Source organism: Anser brachyrhynchus (genome assembly GCF_964034855.1).
Source record: "Anser brachyrhynchus genome assembly, chromosome: 4".
In the NCBI taxonomy this organism is placed as follows: Eukaryota; Metazoa; Chordata; class Aves; order Anseriformes; family Anatidae; genus Anser; species Anser brachyrhynchus.
Genome location: NC_137698.1, coordinates 12,349,262 through 12,370,958, shown reverse-complemented (window position 1 = coordinate 12,370,958; position 21,697 = coordinate 12,349,262). Strand labels below are relative to the sequence as shown.

General features: G+C 46.3%; 1 protein-coding gene across 3 annotated transcripts; it reads right to left on the bottom strand.

Moving 5' to 3' along the window:
• Nucleotides 1-4,069: 4,069 nt before the first annotated feature.
• REST (RE1 silencing transcription factor) lies at nt 4,070-21,126 on the bottom strand. Of its 3 annotated transcripts, none has more exons than XM_080591861.1 (4): nt 19,850-21,126; nt 17,340-18,250; nt 12,466-12,549; nt 4,070-9,436 (listed from the first exon to the last, which is right to left on the bottom strand). In XM_080591861.1, exons 2-4 carry the CDS (start codon nt 18,238-18,240, stop codon nt 7,734-7,736), a joined length of 2,688 nt encoding a protein of 895 aa, XP_080447987.1. In that variant the 5' UTR covers nt 18,241-18,250; nt 19,850-21,126; the 3' UTR covers nt 4,070-7,733. The 3 variants fall into 3 exon arrangements, with proteins under 3 accessions (XP_080447987.1, XP_080447985.1, XP_080447986.1); XM_080591859.1 differs by lacking the exon at nt 19,850-21,126 and adding an exon at nt 19,334-19,482; XM_080591860.1 differs by lacking the exon at nt 19,850-21,126 and adding an exon at nt 18,772-18,790.
• Nucleotides 21,127-21,697: the final 571 nt, after the last annotated feature.

The following is a 21,697-nucleotide window of genomic DNA, read 5'->3' as shown; positions in this document are numbered from 1 at the left end:
GTGTTAGAGGAAAGTGTATCATGCCATGTCTGACAGCCCGAGAGGGGTGAGACTGCTGCAGCGAAGTCCTGCCAGGTTCAACCACTGGAGCAGCTGAAGATGTGTTTACAGTAGACACATGCACGCAGAGCTGACATAGTTACGTGTCTGGCCACACAGTTTGCAGACAGACACACAACGCTGAGGTGAGCATAGCACCAGCAGACTCATCCTGCTCCCCTCTGGCTGAGTAGGCCATGTCACCTCCTGTCCTGTTAGTCCAGCTTGATCCTCACTAGTGATGATGAATTTGCACGCCTTCCTATTTGTCACCACAGACAGATGCTCTGACCTGTGGTCTGACTCCAGTTCCCCAGGGAGAACTTGTGTTTCAGTTCGTGCCCGTTGCCTCTCATCCAGTCACTGGGCATGACTGAAAAGAGCCTGGCTCTGTCCTCTTTGCACCTTCTCTTCAACTATTTATGTGATTCTGTGCCCCCCTACCCCCCTATGTCTTTTTCACTACCCCCTTCACCAGCTTTGTTGCTCTTCTGTGAATGCATTCTCTGACCTCAGTATCCTCGTAGTGAGGGGTCCAGAACCAAACACAAGGTATGGTCTCACCCACGCCAAGTACAGAGGGGACAATCACTTCCCTGGTCCTGCTGGCCACACTTTTTCTGATAATGGCATGAGCAAAAACAGAGGAAAATGCCTCACCTGCCAGCAACTCTTCATTTTGTTGGGTTATCACCCGGGGTCCTTGGCCATAAGGACCGCTGTGTGGGCATGGGTAAAGGCACAGCTCTGTCAGCTGAACTGGAGGTTAGGAGAAGGGTCTGGCTGTGGTCTGCTAAAACTAGCTCGACAAATACAAAACAGGCATCTCCTATAATGTTCCTCTGCTGCTGTAAGTCTGGGAAAGACACGATATAGAAGACAAATACCAAATGCAGAAAGAGTAAACTGGAAGACCTTTCTCTGCTACAGCACTGGTCCTCAGCGCTGAAGCTGGATGTGAAAAATTGCAAGTGAGCTGTGTTTGGTGTAGCATGTGCTAGAACTGCATCTAGGAGAAGAATCTTTCTGCCGACATGAGGATGTGCAGGGGAGACCGCGACTCTGTGCTGTGTCATTTGGTGTTTCCTGAGACGTGCACGTGGGGCAGCACGAGGGCTGGAAGTCGTGGGGGTGTTCTGTGCTTTGGCAGAGCCCGTGCTGCACCTATCGACTCCACGGACTGCGAGAGCAGCAGACAGCTAGCAACAGCCCCAGCTAGGAACAAAAATATGTGCTCCTGGCAAATGTTAAACCTCAGCGTGCAGGTTTAATGTGGAAGCAATTAGTGCCTTGATGAAAGCATAGGAATACCTTTAATGAGCTCTGAGGGCTGGATTACACTGAGACTGAGGACCTGCTCAGAAACACTTCTCAAAGGGATAGCTCTTGTCTATTCTACACCTATGCCAGACAGCCTGAAAGGCAAGACAATTTTTAACGTGTCTGTGGACAACAGCTAATTTAATCTTACCACGGGAGCCAAAAGCAAATGGAGCTTGAGTCTCTGTGCAAAAATGAGGTGTAAGGACAGGGCTGGGAAGGCTGAACCTTCTGGGAGGGTCTCATCTTCATGGATCAGTGTGCTGGGTGCAATTACTTATAAATACTCCAGAAAGGTGAGGAAATCTTCAAAGTGCATTATCAGCAGGACAGCTCAGTTGTCTGGAGTACTGAAATAAATAAATAAATAAATAAATAAAAAGCAGCCATGTACCATGGCCAGGTACTTCCAACCCAGGAAAAAAAAGCTGCTGCTTTTCATGGCAAGAGAAGAACAAAATGCCATGCAAATGTCACCTTGAGATTTTTGCTCACTGTTAATGCTCCCAAAATAGCCCGTAATGTGGAAGAGGTGCACTGGGCTGGGAGCCTGATGGACCAGAAGTTTCAAGCATCTGCTTCCTGATGGTTTATTTTCATGTGATTCACGACTTGTAATTAATTACCTGTAAACTCTTCACTGGCGACTGATTTTACAGACCTTGTAGCCAAACTGCCTGTGCTTGTCCAGCATCACTCGGGACGGAGACCAAGGTACCTTGTGGGCATTGACTTGCCCTTTCCGTCCCCCTGGTAGCAGAGTTGTGCCTATGAAGGTGGGCTCACAGCAGCCTGAAAACACCAGAGTGCTCTTGACCAGCTGCTCAGGGATGACAATGAGTTGGTGATAATGTCACATTTTACAGAGACTGGGTGCCCTGGTGTGGCTGTGGCCAGAAATTTTAATTAGTCTGTGCCTCACATTCCCAACCTAGCCCCACCGTGCAGCACCAAATCAAGAAAGAGGGACGGGAACCTCAAACCATCAGGGTTACTCTGGACAGCTCTGAGCAGGGCTTGAAATGCTTTTTGGAAGGAATAGAGAAAAGGGGAGGAAAAAGTGTAAGCTGTTTATAAAAAACAGGTTCTCCAGCTCAGCCTTCTCTTCAGTTTTGCTCCATGACTGCAGGGCTCAGGCATGCTGAAAAAACAATGCAAAGAGCAAGGCTGGATTGGGGGCAGGCAAACGTGCTGTGCTGCACGTGTGTTAGACAGGAGCATGTGCTATGCTGCCAGTATGTGTACGATGCTGCAGATACGTGCTACAAGTGCTAACTATTTACATACGAAAACAACACAAAGAAACAAAAAAATACCAAGCCAAAATCATGAGCATTGTATTTCCTCGAGTTCACACGCTGCCTTGGTACCACACAGCTGTGAACTTGTGGTGCACAACTTAGCATAAAGCAGCAAGTTTTCAGCCTAGTAGGTGTTCCCCTGTTTTCTGCAGCAGTGCAAGAAGCTGGTTGAAGGATGACCTGACTATAGGTGTAAGGGAAAATTGTTTCTCACATTGGCAACCTACTTGTGTTATTTCTGAGATTTTACCTGATTTTGTCTCTTTCTGGAGGGAACAAGCATGAGCTGGCCGTGTAAAGGGCAGGGCCTCCTCTATTGAGCCTGTCTGAAATAATTAACCCACACAGCACAGGCGGAGACGCACAGAAGTACCCTTCCATCTCTATGCCACACTCTCAGGCCATCTCTCTTGCAGCTCATAATTAGGATTGGGTACCACGCCTGTTCCCTGTCCTTACACACCCCCTTTATGATAAACTACACACATTATCTACAAGACTTCAAGCAGAGCAAGCCAAAAACGTGCCCCTTACCTGGTCCCAGCCCCTCCATCCTGCACCCTTCAAGGCCATGTCCTGTAGTAGCAGTGCCCCCTGCTCTTTGGTGCTTCAGCATTACCTGAAACCCAAATTTTCATTGACAGACTAAGACCACCACCCTTGGGGGAATGACAGAAGTTGCATATAAGAAAACGATCAATTAGTAAACATAAACACTCACTTCTTATGCTTTGTGGAGCACCCCAAATTGTTCAAACCTGCAGCAACTGCATATAAAACTATCCCCACGATTTAATCAAGCATCGCTTGCCTTGATTCCCATGGCAAAGAAGAGGCCTACATTAGTACCAGGTAAGCATGGCCAAGCCTTGGAAGACAGGTTAGCATCAGAGATGCAGGATACATCGGGCTCCACAGCTCTCAAGACATTTTCAGTATCCCTATACAGCCAGTACCATAGCCCTGGGGAAGACAGGTGACCTCATTTTTATAAATCTACTATGAATTCCCCAAATCATCAGAACCACACATCCTTTGGGAACGCAAGAGGAACTGCCACCAGCATTAAACCTGAAATTCAGATCTGCAACTTCCATCAAGCTGTACTTCTTCTCACACAGGCCCAGCATTAAGTTTGAACCTAGTCTGTATCTCTCGCTTCGTGCCTAGCTTTAATTGGAGTGGGCAGAGAAACGAATACAACATGATTAAATGGAAAAAGAACATTATTTCTGGAGCCACGGTCCCTTTCTGCAGTCAGGACTACACATGCATGCACTTGGCAGCTATATACTGGCTCCCCACATCATTCTGTCCTGATGTCTTGAAGAGATGCAATGATGCTTGCATTGCTGCCGCCTTCAGTTAAAAACATCTCTGGTAGCTATTAATAAGTAGTAGATAGAAGCTGCAAGTTCCTTAATAAAGTTTATTTAATCATAACTATGCTTAGGAAAATACACTTGTAAGGGTTAATATAATGCAATTTAGTTTAACTTTACACTACATTTTGGACAAAAGACTTATACATGTCTTAAGTAAAAACAGGATGTATGATCTGGCTTGTTTTACATCTATTAAAAACGTAGAAAAGGCTGTCATGCACTACAGTAGAAAGAGCATGAAAAAAATTACCTTTGGTTTAATTCAGAGAATACACGTATTGCACTGTAAAAGCATCAAACATGGTGCAACCAAACATCATAAACACATTTCCGTGCCAGCTTACAAAAGTTTGTTAGCTAGTATAATTTTAGAGGGAGGAAATATATGTACACATAAAATAATTCCATAAGCTATTTGGATTCTGTTAATATTGTACGTATGCCACATATCTACAGAACTGCCATTCAAGAAAACTTGAATTTGGTTAATACTTTTCAGCTACATCTGTTGAATCTAAGTCTGTTGAAATTAATGACGCTACCACATCTTAACTGGCCTGTCAGTTGTCAAACCTTCTTTTTTTTCAATTAATGAAGTTTCAGCCTAGATCATCAAAATCCAGAAACATTGGATTATGAATGCAATCCACTTCTGGATCATTTCTTAGGGCAGTTACTTTGAGTGTATGGACCCACACAGGCAAAAACCCCCCACACCGCGTTGCTCAGCCAAGGACTGGCAGTGTAGAGCTATCCTTGTGCTAATCCCTCCAACCATGAATTGGAACACTCGTGCAGGTTATTATTATCGAGACAAAAGAAATTGCTAGTATTGGTCAAACTGACACAGAATAATTTAAGAATATTGAAAAAGACAAAAGTCATTGTTTAAAAAGGAGATACAGCAATGTAAAACCACCACGTGTGGTAGGTTACCTAATTCATACACTCCACATCAAATATTCAATATTAGACATTTCTAACATTTTAGATACGCGTGACACAGTAAAATCTTTGCTGCTTTAATGTAACATACTCCCAAATCTTGGCCTTCACCAAGCAGATAATTCCAACACAGCTGCGTACCAACAGCAGGTATTTCAGGACACTGCTGGTAAGGGTCTCAAATAGACTTTTCTTCTTAATATTTCAATATTAAGATTATCTTGTGGTAAAAACACTGCTTAACAGAAGCATCGTTGTTTTCAAAGAGTTCTTGGTAGATCAAGCATTAAAACCTTGACCACTTCCCAGAAATGTGCCGAGGAGTATCTCAAAAAAACACACTTTTTTTTTTTTAATCTCATAGAGAGAGATTTCAAGTCAGTCTACACCATATTTTCCTTTAAAAATTAAAAAAAAAACTATCAGGCCAGTCCATAAGTTTATCTGAACATAGCTGAAGTCCTTGAAGTCTCTCAGAAGATGGCAAATGCCAAAGGGGAGCTATAAAATCTCTACACAGTACTGGAATTCCCAGCATCTGTTCACATTGCTCACAAATGGTGGCAACATTATATACCACTGGGGAAAAAAAAAATATCTAAGACTATCACAGCTGGTTGTCTAGGAAAACAATTCATCTAGGTTTATTTTCTTAATGTTTAACATAAATATAGTTGCAACATGATCTTTAGTTGACACTGATTGTCACAGCCAAGGTAAGGATTGAATGCTATCTAAGCAAACAAAATCTCACTATACAACTTGTTTCTGCCATGAGGGATGTCCTCCCTCTCAAATCTTTGGCCTCCTATTATACCAATCTCTCCCAAAAGGAGAAGCAACGTAGTATTGTTGTTCTCTATTCATTCAAGAGGGTTTGTTTGGAGAGGAAGCTGACATGGGGACAGGCAGAGAAAAATGGGGTATATTCCAGAATATTTCAGGTCATAAAACGCACTAATACTGATCAATCTCTTCTCTCCAAACACCTGCCTCCAAATTTGCTTCTTCGGAGCTGACAAGAAGCTACCCCCAACTGCTCCGGCTGAAAAGGGAGCTACAGGTGGCGTTCTGCAGCACAGATGAGACGAGAGTGTTTTGCTCTTCCCCTGCTTATTTGGATTTTGCTCACATTTTACTACTATAAGCAGCAGGCATGCAATCTCTTGCATGTTTGTGTGCGCCAGAAGAGAAATCTGCTTAGAATTAAAAACTCCTGCAGTGGTAGTTCTTGCATACACACCTAAGATCACAATCTTACGTGTTTCTGCATGGAAGCAGGATGGTTTTATTAAACGCAACTTGAATGAATAAGGAGCAGGAATTCCTACAGTTTTTAATACCAGGTTTGTTGCTTACCAGTTATCTTTATTTGTGTTTTTTTGTTTGTTTGATTGTTTTTGGTGAGACATTAGATTTTGATGAACCACACTTACATCAGTGCTGCCTTTTTTTTTTTTTTTTTTTTTTTTAAGTTCATGAAGTTTGACTGCTGTCCATTGTGGAAATTAAAACAGGAAAAAAAGATCAACTGGACTTTGCAGAACTTGCAGATATTTCCACTGAGAGCACGTATTGCCCTGTCTGGTGATCCCAAATTATAAATTAAAATTTATTCTTCTGTATATGTATTAAAAATATCAGAAGTGACATTTCTATGAAAAAAGAAATGTAAAATAGTGTTTTGAAACTGCATTGGTATCCTTTTGCTCAACAGCTATACAATTTTAAAGCTAGTCAAAAATATATAGCCAAACAGTTCATAATTTCATGCACAATTAGCAATACCCCATGAAAACAAGAAAAATATGCAGTAAAGAGCATCACAAAAAAAAAACTGGCCCATGGTAAGCAACGAATCTGAATGTTTTGAAATAAAAATGGCTACACAAACAAAACCAAACATGCATATATAAAGTGTACATGTACTGCACAAGCGCTATTTCTAAAGGATTAAACTGCATAGGTAAAAACAAAAACAATGTGCAATATTTTAAGCCTTTAAAGCACAAAAAAAAAAGAGCAGAAAATTAAAAATAACAAATTTACTTCCCCACAGCGGAGCCAAGTATGTATCATAGTTAATAAGACATTAATCAAGACAGGTTCTCCAATCAAAAGTTGGAAGGACTAACCCCAAATTTTGGCTCACTGTTCACACTTAGGGGATCTGAAATGTACACTCACAATTATAATTATCTTCAACAGTCATGTTCATCGCTAGCCAACTTTGATTTGTTTTTACAAAGTGCTCTTTTATGTAATAGAAGCTATCGCCCTGGTAGAAAAAACACTGAGTAGTTTTTACCACTTCGAACGTCCAGATACATTACGAAGAACTAAAACAAAGGCAGAGGAGAGGGGAAAGAGATGAGTTGGCTGCTAGAACAAAAAGCAACTGTCAGTGGCTCTATAAACATCCAACTTGTGTATGAGTTGCTACAGTCATTGTTCCTAAAATTCTATTTATAAAATAACTGCATAAGCTAACAGACTAGAAGCAGACAGACTTTACAGGACACAGCCTCATACACCCTACCTGCCTTCTCTAACGAAGAGATCCAACAGTTAATGAGTTCATTACATAAAAAGTTGTCAAAAATATTTTCAACTGAAAAATAAATCCCAACGCAGACTCTAAAGCAAACCATGCTTAAAAAAAAATAAATCTACAGTATCTGTACATGAGCTATATAAGATCTTACAAAAGATACACATACCCCGAAACCACAGCTATTTATTTCTACTCCTGCCCTTTTGTCGCCTTCTCGAGATAATATACATTGACCAAGTGGCGATTGAGGTGCTTGCTGTATTCGCCCTCCTTTCTAAACGAGCGGTCACAAAAAATACACACATAGTTCTCCCTGACCACTGTGCTGTCTGCAACTCCCTGCGATGCCTTTGGACTCGCTTCCTCTTGCACAGAGTGAGCTCCATTTAACCCCGAATCATCGCTTCCTTCTGATATGTTGTCACTGATGTCGCTGCCTTCGTGGCTGTGGATACCCTCATCCTCATCCATTTCCTGAGATTCATTCCCCGCTGCGCTATCCGGAGATGGTAAGGCCAGCGCTGCTTTAGGGCTCTGCACGCACCCTTCTGGGGGTGCAGGTGCTGGCACGGCATCTCCCGTTGGCTCTGTCGCCGGCAGGTGTGTCTTAGTCAGGTCCATCGGGTCTGCAGTACTCACAGTTTCTGCCACAGAGGCTCCCTCTGGCTCCTTCTCAGGCTCCAGATCTGGTAATGCATCCATGGGCTCATCCAACGTGTGTTCAGAAGACGCTTCCCGAGGAGATTCTTCAGAGCAAGTGTTTTCCTCTGTATCCACCTTCCTCTCCTCTTTTTCACAAACGGCGTCTTTGCTCTCCTCTGCTGCAGCCGGCATGTCTTGGTCCTTCACCTCACCTTCTGCGTTTGCATCCTGCTCCGGCAGACAAAGCTGTCCTGGGTCTTGTGCGCAACCTCCTTTAGCACTGACGCTCTCCCCCTCGCGAGCATGACCACCAGCATCATCTGATGATGATGCTGTGCCAGCAGGGTCTTGCTCCTTCACCCGGTCGCTGCTCAGACTGTCAGGCTTCACACACCCATCTTCTTCTCTAAGAGGACATTCGTCTGGCATCTCCTCTTCCTCGATCTTCTCCTGATCAGGCCTACCGCTTTTCCTACTGTGCTTGTTTTTCAGAGCTTTCTTTTTTTTGTTTTTCTTAAGGCAAGAATTTTGCTTTTTAGGCTCCTCCTCTGGTGCATCATTTTTTTGAGCTTCCTGGTAGTCTTTGGGCTTAGTTTCCACTTTCTTTTTCTTTTTTGTTACTGCTGAGGTGTCATTTGCAGACTCTTGCTTTGAGGAATTTACTTCTGCCTCTGCCTTTCTTTTGATCTTCTTTGTTTTACATGGTTTCTCAGTATTTTTCTCAGTTTTAATATCTACCTCCTTGTTTTCTGAAGCTGATTTCCGACTTCTGGTTGTCACCTGGCCTGCAGAAACACTGGTTGTTGGCTTCTTTTCCTTTGCTAAATTCTCTTTTTTCTCCACTTTCACAGTTTTCTCCGTTTTCTTTGCGGCTGACTCCCCTTTTGTTTGCTCCTTCTCCGCCTTGTCATTAACGCTCTCAGAAAAGTCAGCTTCGCTCTTTTTAGTCCGTAGCTTCACCTTGGAGACATCCATGGTGATGTCTGAACAATCGGGATGCCTGGATTTGATGTGATACTGCAGGTTGCATTTTTTAGATGCCGCGTAGTCACAAACAGGACAGAGAAACTGGCGCGGGTTGACGTGGAGCTCAACATGCTTTTTGAAATTGCTGCGGTCGGCTGTTTTGTAGTCACAGTGTGGGCAAGTCAGAGGCTTCGGCCCATTGTGAACCTGCCGTGCATGTCGAGTTACTTCATGCTGGTTTGAGGCCACGTAGCTGCACTGATCACATTTGAATGGCTTCTCACCTAAGGAAGGAAGGGCGGAAGGGAACGATGATGATTATTAAGCATGGGGGTGGAAAGGAAATGGCATTGTGCTAATACAGGCACAGAGATACGAAACTCAAAAAGGAAAGAAAAATTATCCATGCGCCTTTAAAATTAAATACTATCAACATAGGAAATCCACAAGGCACAAACACATCCACAAGACACCAAAAACGATATACAAAAAAATAAAAAAAAAAAGAGAGGAGGGGCAAGGATTGGGAGGAAGGGGATCCACAACCAAACAAGCGGTAACAACGTCACGGGTTCTGGCTATGCATACATACCGGCAGAGATCTCTCTACAGTAATATTAGCAAATGGAATCCATACCCAACTGGTCCATTGAATGCATTGTAGAAAAACGGAAATGTAACATTTGATGAATAGCAGTTTCACACAAACGTTTCAAAAAGTCCAACTTTACACAGATTTAGCATACTTCATGCTTGCATTGAAAAAGAAGTAAGGGAAAATAAGCTAGCAAAAACTAACACCTGTGAAAGAAACACCCTGCTTAGATGATCTTTGCCTCTGATAGTTCAGTTTGCTGGAGTTTATGTTTCAAACGTGATGTATTCTTGGCAAGGCAATCCTAGGCATTCTAAAGCCATCGTGTTACTACTGAAATCTGCATTTACATTTCTGAAATTACTCTTGCATAAGTGTTTTTGAAATGCTAGGTTTAGTGCATGCTCTTGCAGCTGAACTGGCTTTTCATTTACACATCAAAGCACGTAGGAAAAACACTTTCAGCACAATAAATCAATACAAAAATACTTTGAGAATATTTGTACATATGCAAATTCAGCTGAGGAACTCGGGATGCTCTCAAGCTCTAAACTAGCATCTCAAAACTGACCTGCAGAACTAATGCATGCCACTTCGAAGGTACACTGAAAAGCCGCTCCAGGCCCGTATGCCCATGGTACAACAGTACTTCTACCACCCCTCCAACCCGCTGCCCCAACACTGCCCCTACTCATGTTGCTCCTCCGAAGCCCCATGACTCAGGAGACCAGAGCAGCCTGCAATTAACGTGAAGTCGCTGTGACTGCGGTGTCCGTTTGTGTGTTAGCCACACAGACTGTAACAGGTTGTGCTGCCTCCCTGGCAAGAAGGGTTGGTGACACTTGCTGAGGAGTCTAGAACATTTCATTTCTGCCTGCAGCATCTCTTTGTTATTTAATGAAGGATTAGTTTGATTCCGCCCATCTTCTTTCCTTCCTCTCACCTCCTCCTCGACTCCCAGTGACCTTTTCCACAAGCTTAACCTTGAGGTGCTTCATTGGTCATACCTCTGCCAAGGACGGGCCTTATTCACCCACACTTCATGCATCAGCTTCACGTTATATACAGTCAGGACAAGAAGACCCGCTCTTACATGCGCTTGAACAAGCTGTTCCAGCCGCACAGAGTGCTCAGAAATGTTGAAAAGCCATATCCAACAGGGTAACGCACACGTTGTACACAGAAAGCTTGAATCTGTCACCTCCACCAAATCCGAAGTTCTCATTGTGCAAGTGGAAGTGACATGCTAAGGTGGCTAAGACAGCTACAGTAGTGCAGCACACTATAAAGCACTGTACTTCACTGCCTTACACTTGAAGATAGTTAAAATCAGCACTGGTTTGCCCTAAAAGTCCAGCCTATGAGCTGCAAGAATCTGGAAGTTGCTCAGAAGTTGCCACAAAAAGGCCTGGACAAGGGGGCAAGGCAAGATGGGCAACAGAAGTTATGACAGCTGTTAATAAAAAAACCCTGAGAGCAATGTCCTATGTGCAATCCCATTTCTGTCAGCACTTCTCATGCCCTCCTTCCCAGAGCTTCAACTCAATGACCAAGGGCAAATCCCACTCCTTGTCCCCTTTGGATTTCAGTCTTTTTTGCACAGACAAGGGGAGGAGAGGATGTTCAGGAAATAGTTTCTGGGCTCAGCAAGTTTTGACCAAACCATTTGCGAATTCACGTTTAGCCCAGAGGTTCAGTTTAATTTTTTTTTTTTGTTTTGTTTCGTTTCGTTTTGTTTCTGAAAGAATGTTTCAATTGAAAAATTCTCAAACCAAAATACTGGCACGTCATTTTTAAGCTGGCTATTTTCAATGGGTCCAAACCCCCATCCCACAACAGTTAAAAATGCCTTCTGGTGTCAACTACTGAAATCAAAACAACTACTGTTCAGGAGGCTTTTATTACTGTTTGCTAGGAATAGGAATTCATCTAGGCTTGGTCAATTCAGATTTTAGCAAACCAAAAGCATCTACCTCAGCTATCCTAAGAGGGTCACTAAGTACACCTGTGCTTGCGTTTAGCATGACTACGGAGCAAGAGCTCTGAAAAAAACGCTGCTATTTTATTCAAAAAACAAAACAAAACAAAAAGATTCACAAGAGAGCAGGAGATAGTTTTTAACACCACAGCTTTGTGATCAGTGATGGGAAATAAATGCTAGTGAAAATTGCTAATTCTGCCCTGTAGTGCCACAAGACTGAATCATCATTTGTAAAAAACTCCTGAGTTTGCTCATTTCTCCCCTGTGCCAGAAGTAGGCACTGTTTTGAATCTTTTTGTAACACTAAGCAAAAACTAAGGGTTTCCTCGGAGCTCCTCGATGCGATGAGATCACAGACATCACAGGGGAGATTCTCAGCTATTCAAACCTTTCCCAGCTTCACTGATTTGAACTGAGTTATTGCAGCAGACAGAAGGCAAGAATTTGTTCCTACATCATTACAATGTTGTATTTACTACTAGACTAACTAAGACTACTACGGCAGTCCTATGAACCTCAAAATGCATCTTGGATAGTGAAGGGAAAGAAAAAAAAATGTATTCCCCCATTATCACTTTTATTAATGGCAGTATTTTTTTAGCAGGTAAGGACAGCCTTCTCTGTTAAAACCAGTAGCTAAAGCTCAGGCCATACTGGACGAGCTGACCGCCTCATCTCATACAGAACCACCCCCTTTTCCTGAGCCATGCTGCTGCCGCCGCCACCCCCTTACCAACCTGAGTGGGTGCGCATGTGCCTGGTTAAATGGGTCTTCTGAGAGCTGGAGTAGGGACACATAGCACATTGATAGGGCCGCTCTCCTGCGAAAACAAAAGAGAAGAAAACAAAAACACCAGCGATTAATTACTGAAACACAGCTGATTCCCGTACTTGGTTCCCAAACCATATGTGCCAGGCTGTCACAGAACCCCCAGTTGCATTTCAAGACACATTATCTCTCAGAAAAGGGTCATGGCAAGAAGCGTGTGCCTGAGCCAAGCCAGCAGATGTGTCATGCCTTATGAATGAGGGATGGTAATGATGGGACAGAATATTAGAGAGGGACACCCCGCTGTGGTCACAGTAACCCCAGGCAAAAGGTGATCGGGACGGCCACCTTGAGGAAATCATAAGCCACCGGAGCTGATTTTTCTACAGTATTTTCTGTCATCAGTCCAAAGACACACAGAAGATATAGACCGTGTAAAAAGCCAGGTACATTTTTGCTTCCTTTAACACCTTACCTGAAACCTCCATGTTTAATGTGGATTAAGGGTGGAGAGAAACTACCCCCACATCTCAGAACTGCATTTTCCAGAATGCAAGTGCAGGAGACTGGGACATACCGACAAACGTTTATTGGCAAAGTGAAATTGTCTGGAACGTGGACAAGCACAATGCCTTGCTCAGTGAAACTATGCTGCTAGCACAGCAGCAGCACTTTGAAGACTCAAATTCCTCCACCTGCAGTTTTTGTTTCTGGAGAACGAATGGAAACTAGCCTGCCATAAATTAGGTCTCCACAAGAGAGTTAGCTTGTGTAACTACCAGTACACTTGAAAAATCCTTTTCAAGTGAAGACAAGCCCAAAATAAAGGCTGACAGTTTTAGAAATAACATCCATTAGGCAGGTCCAGATAAGTCCCAATTTTTTATTTTTATTTTTTGCCTCAAACTGCTAACACATCCAAGAGGTTTAGGCTGCTTTGTCTACAAGTTGTGAAAACAACTTGGTTTAGAGTAGATACGCCTAACGGGGGACAGCAGTAATGGGGGGAAGGGAAAAGGATATTCTCAGTTGTAATATTACTCAAGGCATACTCAGCATTACACCACAGCAGTTTGCTACATCAATCAAAGCATACAGCCAATGTCCTCCCCAAACCACTGAGACCCAGACATCAGCAAAAATCCTGTACACAGCCTATGCGTTCGCTTTCAGAGCGTAGTTTTATCTGTAGCAGCAAAGACCTCCATCTGCCAGTATAGGACGTGAGGCTCCGCTGCTGGTCTTTGCTGAATTAGCAGTAGGAGCAGTCTTTGTAATGCAGACAAATCCGCCCCCCCTTCCTTCCTCCCATTAAATCATTTGGATTATCACTCTTGTTTGTATCAGCAACTTAAACACAAATTCACCCCAACAATCATAGCCTCCTGCACCACACAACCTCGTCCCCCCCCCCCAGATTTCCAGTTAAGACAAGGTTAAATCATGTACAAGGGACGGGTAGGGCTTTTGTCACACAGAAATGGTTGTGGCTTTCAATGAGTCTTTATGCCTGGCTACGCCACAAGGGCTGTTTTATAAAGTGCTATTCGCCAAATATTGTGATTTTACAAGCTCATTATATGCAAACAAGCCACCAAAAAACTCTCTACGAGACACTCAGAGAATAAACCCCGACCTGGCAAAAGCTGAAGCAGACACTCAGCTCTATGCAAATGAACAGGCAGAACGACGTCAGTGAACAAGTTCAAGATCACCTCCTTACTAAAGCTTTTCTTCCTGTGCTACTGAAAGCTCTGCTTGAAACAAAATTGCTTCCATCAAACTTCCAATCCAGTGTGGCAAACAAGAGAGATCTCCTATGGCAAACAAAGTAAAAATACAGCAGTTCGAAGCTAGGCACCAAACACTGGGACTGCCTGAAGAAGGCACCTTTTTTATATAGCCCTGTAAATGACTTTCGGTTAAGTTTCCTAGAAATTGTTTCTGGTAAGTAAAATAGAAAAATAAAATAAATAAAATAAAATAAAATAAAATAAAATAAAATAAAATAAAATAAAATAAAATAAAATAAAATAAAATACTGCATTCTGTCTTGCACTTAAGACAGTTCCAGGATCAGTAGTAGGAAGTAGGTGAGGGGGGTAAATCAAGTCCAAACTTGCTCTAATATATCTAATGAGCTCAAATGAGTCAAGGTGGCTCTGTCCCTGACACACAGGAGCCTTTCTACCCCATCAGCAGAGGAAGGGATGGCCTTGAGTATCTCCAGACACCAGGCTCTTCCAGGTGTAGCTTTCCCAGCAGACAAGCTTATGACCTCCTGCGGGATCCTTAAACCACCCCCTGCCCAACGTCCCCCCTGTCTGTCAGCAGCCTATCCCACAGTTTTTAGCTTTTAGTCCAGGACAGACTCACACACACCTGCTTTTCCACAGAGATGCAAGCACAAGGCACGCAGATAACATCCACCTGCTTTCCTGAGGTCCCTAGACACAGAATAGATGCTTCCACCGCCATGCACTGCCCTAGCTTGCAGCCCCCTTCCCTCCTCTGGCATTTGTGTGTGTCCTCATTAAGTCAATTCAGTTCACTACCCAGCAGAAAAGAAACTTGGGGATGAAGAGAGGAATACTTTACTGACATTTTGGTAAGCTGAATCTATGAGAACTGTTATTGCAAACAATGCACATTTACAAAGGAACCCACTTATTTGAAAGATTTTTAGTCGGGTGAGAACAGGCAGAAAGATCTGCATTTGCCAGCTTTTAACTAACAGCTAGCAAAGAGAGTAGCTACCAGAGTGAACTAAAAAGTGCTGAAACCATAATTATTCATTTTCAGCTTAATTAAAACAATGAAAGGACATGACAGAACCAAACAAAAAAAAAACTTTTTAAAGGAGAAAAGGGGGATTGGACAATATTCTACATAGTTTAACTTGCCTTTTTCTTTTTTTTTAAATACAGCTCACCAGTAATGAAAAAACAGCAGCACTTGTCTGCTGAAAACTCTCAACTTCAGGGAACTCTGCCTGCAGCTTCGGGAAATTAGGATTGTATTGAATAGTTTCTGCCACTGATTTTCTTAAGATTGCAGTTCTCAGAGCGTGCAGAAAGTTTCTCAGCTCTACAGTTGCTGCTGTCACCCTCTACTGCCTTCTCCAACTGCAGTGATAACAAGGTGCTTCCTCGACAAGCACGCATTCAGGGTTAGTTCCCCTAAAACTCAGTGAGGGCTTTCAGAGATCGGAGTGGGAACCTGATGTCACACAAACACAAGCAGGGATGAATCTGAAGTCGAGACATATGTAGAACAGGCACCACAGCATGAGCTCACACTTGGCAATGAATTCCTGGGATGATTTATTTAGTTTTCTCCTACATTTTGTCATTTTCACCTGGTCTCTTTCCTGTTATCTCCCACAATACATACAATGAAAACACACTGGAGGACAAAAGGTACCATTTTCCTAACACCTCCTAAAATAACCTTTGTTTACTTGTTTAGGAAAAAATATTGAGACAAGACTGATCTCTAAACAACAGCACACAGCTATTGTTAAGAGAATAGTATGTCTTAACGTATCAAAAATCAAAAGAGACCCCCCAGACCCTTTGTCAAAGCAGACACTAAGGCATGCTCCTGAACCCAAACCGCTCCACGGTGCTTCACCACACTTCGGCTCAGGCCCAGCTCCAAGGTCTCAAGTGTGCAGCCCTCCCCTTCCAGACAGCTGCAGAAAACTAAGCAGAAGCCTCGAAACCACTCATGTCAGCAGTGCGAAATGTAACTTCAAAGAAGCAATTCGACAGTGTTTTTGTTCACCTCCAGTAAAGGGAACCGAGCCAGGACATCACACAAGAAGCTAGTTAGCGAGTCTGCTCTCCGAAAACCTGCAAGTAAAGTATGAATGGCCCCTCCCCACCCACAAAAGGCATCAGGAGGCAAAGCGATTGTGCCTCGCTGCCCTAAGAAGAGGATGTGGCTGCGACATCCCCTCTCAGACTTGAGCCTTTAGTCAGAAAGGAGTCTCAAGTTTGGCTGCACTTCAGCACTTCCCATGTCAGGGGCTGCGGAGGCTCGCTGATACAAAGCAAGGTATTTCCTAATCAGCTGCAGCCCCAGCTCACACCGACAGCTGCACGACTGAAGGCCCTCTGAATCCATTTGGTATAAATCAGAGCAGAAAGGGGCCTCATACTTCTCCTGGAGATTACAAACTGACGTTAGGAGAAGACATGAAAACAAGCCAAAGTCTCGCTTGAGGGTTCCCTGTAGGCCAACATTAGTATGCACCTACTTTTGGCTACTGCAGTGATGCAGATCTTAGAAAAAAGTAAGGGCCATTAAGGGAAATTTATTGCCTATGAACACTACTCAACATTTACTATGACTTTGTAGATAGGAGAGAGCACTTTCGCATGTGTGCATCATCTTTGTTCTAGTTACAACTTAGTCAAGATTCAGCTTGGTCTCAAACCACAATTTTCAAAACCACCTATGTGATTTAGGCATCTTTTGTCAACCTACTTGTTTTCTTCTCACAAAACATCAGGACTTTGCAGACCCTGGCAATCATCACACGCACACTTTGTCATGCCCTCTTCAAAAACGCTGTTTACAATTAATAAAAAGGATGCTCTCCATCTCCCTTTGGGCCCCTGACATTGAGAGATGTCAGAGCCTTCTTAAAATTGCAGACTGGAGCTCAAACCAAACCCCCATTTCACAGGCTACAACCTGGTAGCACCAAGTACAACAAGAGAGCACAGTCTTATGAGGGTGGAACAAACTCTGCAAAGAGAAGAATCATGGTTTGCTTCATCCGTTCAGTTTCACAGTACTTACCAAGCTTACATCAAAAAAAGATTAAAGACTTACCTGTGTGAGTTCTAATATGTTGAATATAGTTGTTTTTCCTGTCTGAAAAATAGGAGCATTGCGAGCAGGTATACACTTTCCTAGGAAAGTGATTTCTTAGGTGTTTCTTCCAGTGATATTCACTGACAGTAGTATAAGTGCATATGGTACACTTGTAGACTCTCTCATTTTCTCCTGCTTTGTTGTGGTGCTTCAGGTGAGCCAGATAGTGATCATATCTGTTAGTGTTATAGCCACAACGATCACAACGGATCGGGCCCTTGGAGAAATCCACCTCTTCTGTGGTGCAAGAATCAGACTCCTTGACCTGGGCTTGCTTTTCTGCATTTTCTTCCACGAAGAACTTCTTAGCACTGTGAACCCTGATATGATGCACAAATTCTTCTTCAGACTCTGCCTCATACTGGCAAGGCTTACAACGAAATGGCTTGCTCTTTAAGCTCTTACACTTGTCCTCTGTGCTTTCTGGAGTACCTGGTGCTTCCAACGGGGCCTCTTTGTCCACACTAGGAGTCTCAGGAGCAGGGCAAGCAACTGGACCTCCACTTTCCACACTAGGCACTTCAAGAGAGCTTAGTTCCACACCTTCAGGTGCCTCACGGTCACTCTCTGCAGTCTGGGCATCTTCCATACCCTCTCCATCGCTATCTGAGAAGTTGCTGTCCCCCACCGTCGTCAGCTCCGCCATCTGCCTCTCTTCCCCCACCAGGTAATCGCAGCAGTTGCCGTTCACTTCTCCTGTCAAGGCCACGTTCGCCAGCATAATAAGCTGAGGAGCCGCCAGCTCGGCTTTCGAGAGGTCGTGCAAGTCGTACATGTCGTTAGACAACGCCATGCCGATGTTAGCGCTGCCGGGAAACAGGCTGCTCCCACCGGACTGTCCCAGCACCTGAGTTGCCATAGCAGCAGTCCTGCGGGAAGAGAGAAAAGGCACACCTGTAGGCACCCGGCCTGCGAGAAGGCCTCGCGCTACCCGGGCAGCACTGCAGCTAACGCCGGAAAGTGACACCGGAAAGTTAAGGCGGAGGAAAACCAAACAAAGCGGCCCACGAAGGCCCCGAAGGAGCTCCCTCCGCTCCCTCCGCTCCCTCCCAGGAGCTCGAAGCCGAGGAGCCCGCGGCGGGGAGGGGCCGCCGGCGGCGGGCTCCCACCTCCCCGGTCCCGCGGGGCCCACACGCGGCTCGGGGCGGCCGAGAGCCCCCGGGCCGGGCCGTGCCCGCCATGTCGGACACCGGGGCGGTGCGGACACCCCCGGTGGGTGCCGGTCCCGACCGCCCCCCCCCCACCCCGGCCCGGCCCGGCCGGCCCGAAGCACATCCGCCCCGGGAGGCAGCCGGGGGAGCCGTGCCCCCGCCGCAGCCCTCCCCCCCGTCCCTCCCTCCCTCCCTCCTTCCCTCCCAGCCAGGCATGCGGCCATTTTCTGCCTGCCCACACAAAGCGGCCCTCCCCGCGCCGATCGCCGCCGCCGCCGCCGCCGCCGCCGCCGCCGGGGGAGAGGAGGTGGGGGGGGGGGGGCCTCGCCGGGCACGGCCGCCCCCGCCGGGCCGGGAGGCGAGGCGAGGGCTCCGCTTCCTCCTCCACCCCCCCGCGGCGGCCCGGCTGGGCTCCGCCGCGGCTGCCGCCGGGGAGCCGGGGCGAGCGGCTCGGCTCCGGCAAGGTCACTGCGGCCGATCGCGGCCGGTGCCCGGTGCGGCGAGAGGGCGAGCGGCGCCGCCGGGGCCTCCGCCCGGGGGCCCGCGGCCTGGGGCGGCGGCACTGCCTTCCGCCGCCGGGCCCCGGCGAGCGCCCCCGCGGCCGGCGCGGTGCAGGCGGCAGCCGCGGCTCCTTAGCCGTGGTGCTGATCCCCCCGCGGCCCGGCCGGGCCCGGCCGCCCCCGCCCCGCCGATCAGCCCTGGACAGCGCCTCTCGGCTGTCCCGGCTCGGCTCGGCCCGGCCCGGCTCGGCTCCCTCCCCACCCCCCGGGCCCGGGCGCTGCCGGTCCCCGCCGCACTCACCGGCGGCTCGAGGCCGCCCGGCCGCGGGGCTGCTGCGGGGCGCGGCGCGGAGCCGAGCGGGCGCTGCTGGCGGCGGCGGCGGGAGGCGCCGCGCATTCCAGCACACAGCGCGCAGCGGCGGCGCCGCCCCGCCCCGCCCCGGCACGGCTCGGCACGGCTCGGCTCGGCTCGGCACGGCTCGGGGGCGGCGCGGAGCCGCTGAGGTGGCCCGCGGGGATCGGTGCTGGGTGGGCCCGGTGGGCAGAAAGGCCAAGGGGGTCCTGGGGGGCGGTAACAGGAGCGAGGCCGGCAGGTCGAGGGAGGTGGTCCTCCCACGCTGCTCTGCCCTGGTCAGGCCTCACCTGGGGTGCTGTGCCCGGTTCTGGGCTCCCCGGTACAAAAAAGACAGGGATCTCCTGGAGAGAGTCCAAGCAGAGGGCCACAAAGATGATACGGGGCCTGGAGCATCTTCCCTGTGAGGAAGGGCTGAGAGACCTGGGTCTGTTCAGCCTGGAGAAGACTGAGAGGGGAACTTACCAGTGTTTACAAATATCCTTTCAACCTCTTTTCAGTGGTTTGTGGGGACAGGACAAGGAGCAATGGCCACAAAATGGAGCCCAGGAAGTTCTGCAGCAACATGCAAAAGAACTTCTTCGCGGTGAGGGTGGCAGAGCACTGGAACAGGCTGCCCAGGGAGGCTGTGGAGTCTCCTTCTCTGGAGAAATTCAAGGCCCATCTGGATGCCTACCTGGGCAGCCTGCTCTAGGGAACCTGCTTTGGCAGGGGGGTTGGACCCGATGATCTCTGGAGGCCCCCTCCAACCCCTACAATTCTGTGCTTTTTAAAACCTGGTCAAAAACCCGTTCGACAGGACAGGTCTTTACAACAGAGTGCAGGAACAGCCGCTCATCCTGTCTGTATCGATGATGAATTTTGATACTAAATGAGCAGACATCGTACAAACCGAAACTCTTCTTAATGGTCCCTTCTTGTCTCAGGCAGTTATCCGGCTCTTATACATTTATACCTGAAAAGTCACCTTGGGCCTGAAATGGTTCAGATCGAACTGATCTGTAAATCTCAAATCTTTAAGCAGTAGAGTACTTAATGAGCAAACGTCACCAGGAGGCTACAAAAACCCTCTTCTTTTCATCGCACCAACTTCTACGCATGCTTTGCTGCACCACTGCACGTTGGGCATAAAAAAGGGGGCAGAGTCCCCAGGTGGCAGAAACTGGTAGAAACCCCTCAGGAAATGTCAAAAGCAAATGTCAGTTTTCCTAGATACAAAAATCATTGGAGAAGTCAAACTATGCCAGGACTCGCCGAAGAAGCATAAAGCTTTGTCGGGCATTTAAATAAGGTATCTAAAGAGCATCCCTGATCCATTCAGTTTTAGTCTTTATCCCAAGAGGAATTTCAGCTCAGCTGAGCCCAGTCGGCGCTGATACTCCCAGACCGCTTCACGCATGCCAAGCTGTGGAAAATTATTAAGCGTCTCCCACTGGTGGCTAAGGGATTTTGCACGCCGCTTGTTTCAATGCATTTTCTTTCGCTGGGTTTTGAAAACTGCTTTTTTTTCTAACCCTCGTCAGTAGATGGTATGATTGAACCAGTCCACCGAACGCTTTAAAGTAGGGTTGGAAGAGTTCAGCTTCAAAGCAACTGTACAGTGTTTAATTTAATCTCCTCTCAGCAGAATCTGGCAGTGCAACCTGATCCGGGCAGCCAGACATCATCCCCCCCCCTCGTCTCCATCCCTTCCAGGGGCACTTCCAGCAGGCAGAAAGGTCTGCTTGTTCAGCCCTGTTTCACTGAAGTCACAGGGGCTTTGTACAGGTGCTGGGGGCAAGCTGCGAGTACCAGGCAGCGGGGTCCAGACCACTGCTTGTTAACTCTTTGAGGGAAGACACATGCTTATATCTCTTTTCAGAATCCAAGTCCACGTAAGTAAGTAAAAATAAAAATATCTATACAAATATGTAGGTTTTAGGACTCATTCTGAAAGTGTGATGAATACAGTTACAGATGGCGAGTGATAAAAAAAATTCCCCCTTCTCTAAACAGACATTTGCAGTGTACGCAGAACGTGCATTTCCACCCTCCTTGCCAATATACATGCAGCATGCATGCAACACTACATTTCAGTTTAATGCATGACTGCGTCAGGCATGAGCCAGCTCTCTGGATCTTTTTTTCAGTGTCTGATGAAAAGTTGTGAGGAAAATACAAAAATGGGATCTTTCATCACCTTTCTTTCTTTCTTTTCTTTCTTTTCCTTCCTTCCTTCCTTCCTTCCTACCTTCCTACCTTCCTTCCTTCCTTCCTTCCTTCCTTCCTTTTCATTTTCTTTCTTTCTCTCTCTCTCTCTCTCTCCCCCCTCCT

Bases quoted from the DNA above. Each gene is read 5' to 3' on its own strand.
- REST (XM_080591861.1), bottom strand. From the start codon at position 18,240: ATGGCAACTCAGGTGCTGGGACAGTCCGGTGGGAGCAGCCTGTTTCCC. The intron at 12,550-17,339 runs GTAAGTCTTTAA...TTGTTTTCGCAG, and splicing joins ACATATTAGAACTCACACAG to GAGAGCGGCCCTATCAATGT. The intron at 9,437-12,465 runs GTTGGTAAGGGG...TTCCTTCCTTAG, and splicing joins GCACATGCGCACCCACTCAG to GTGAGAAGCCATTCAAATGT.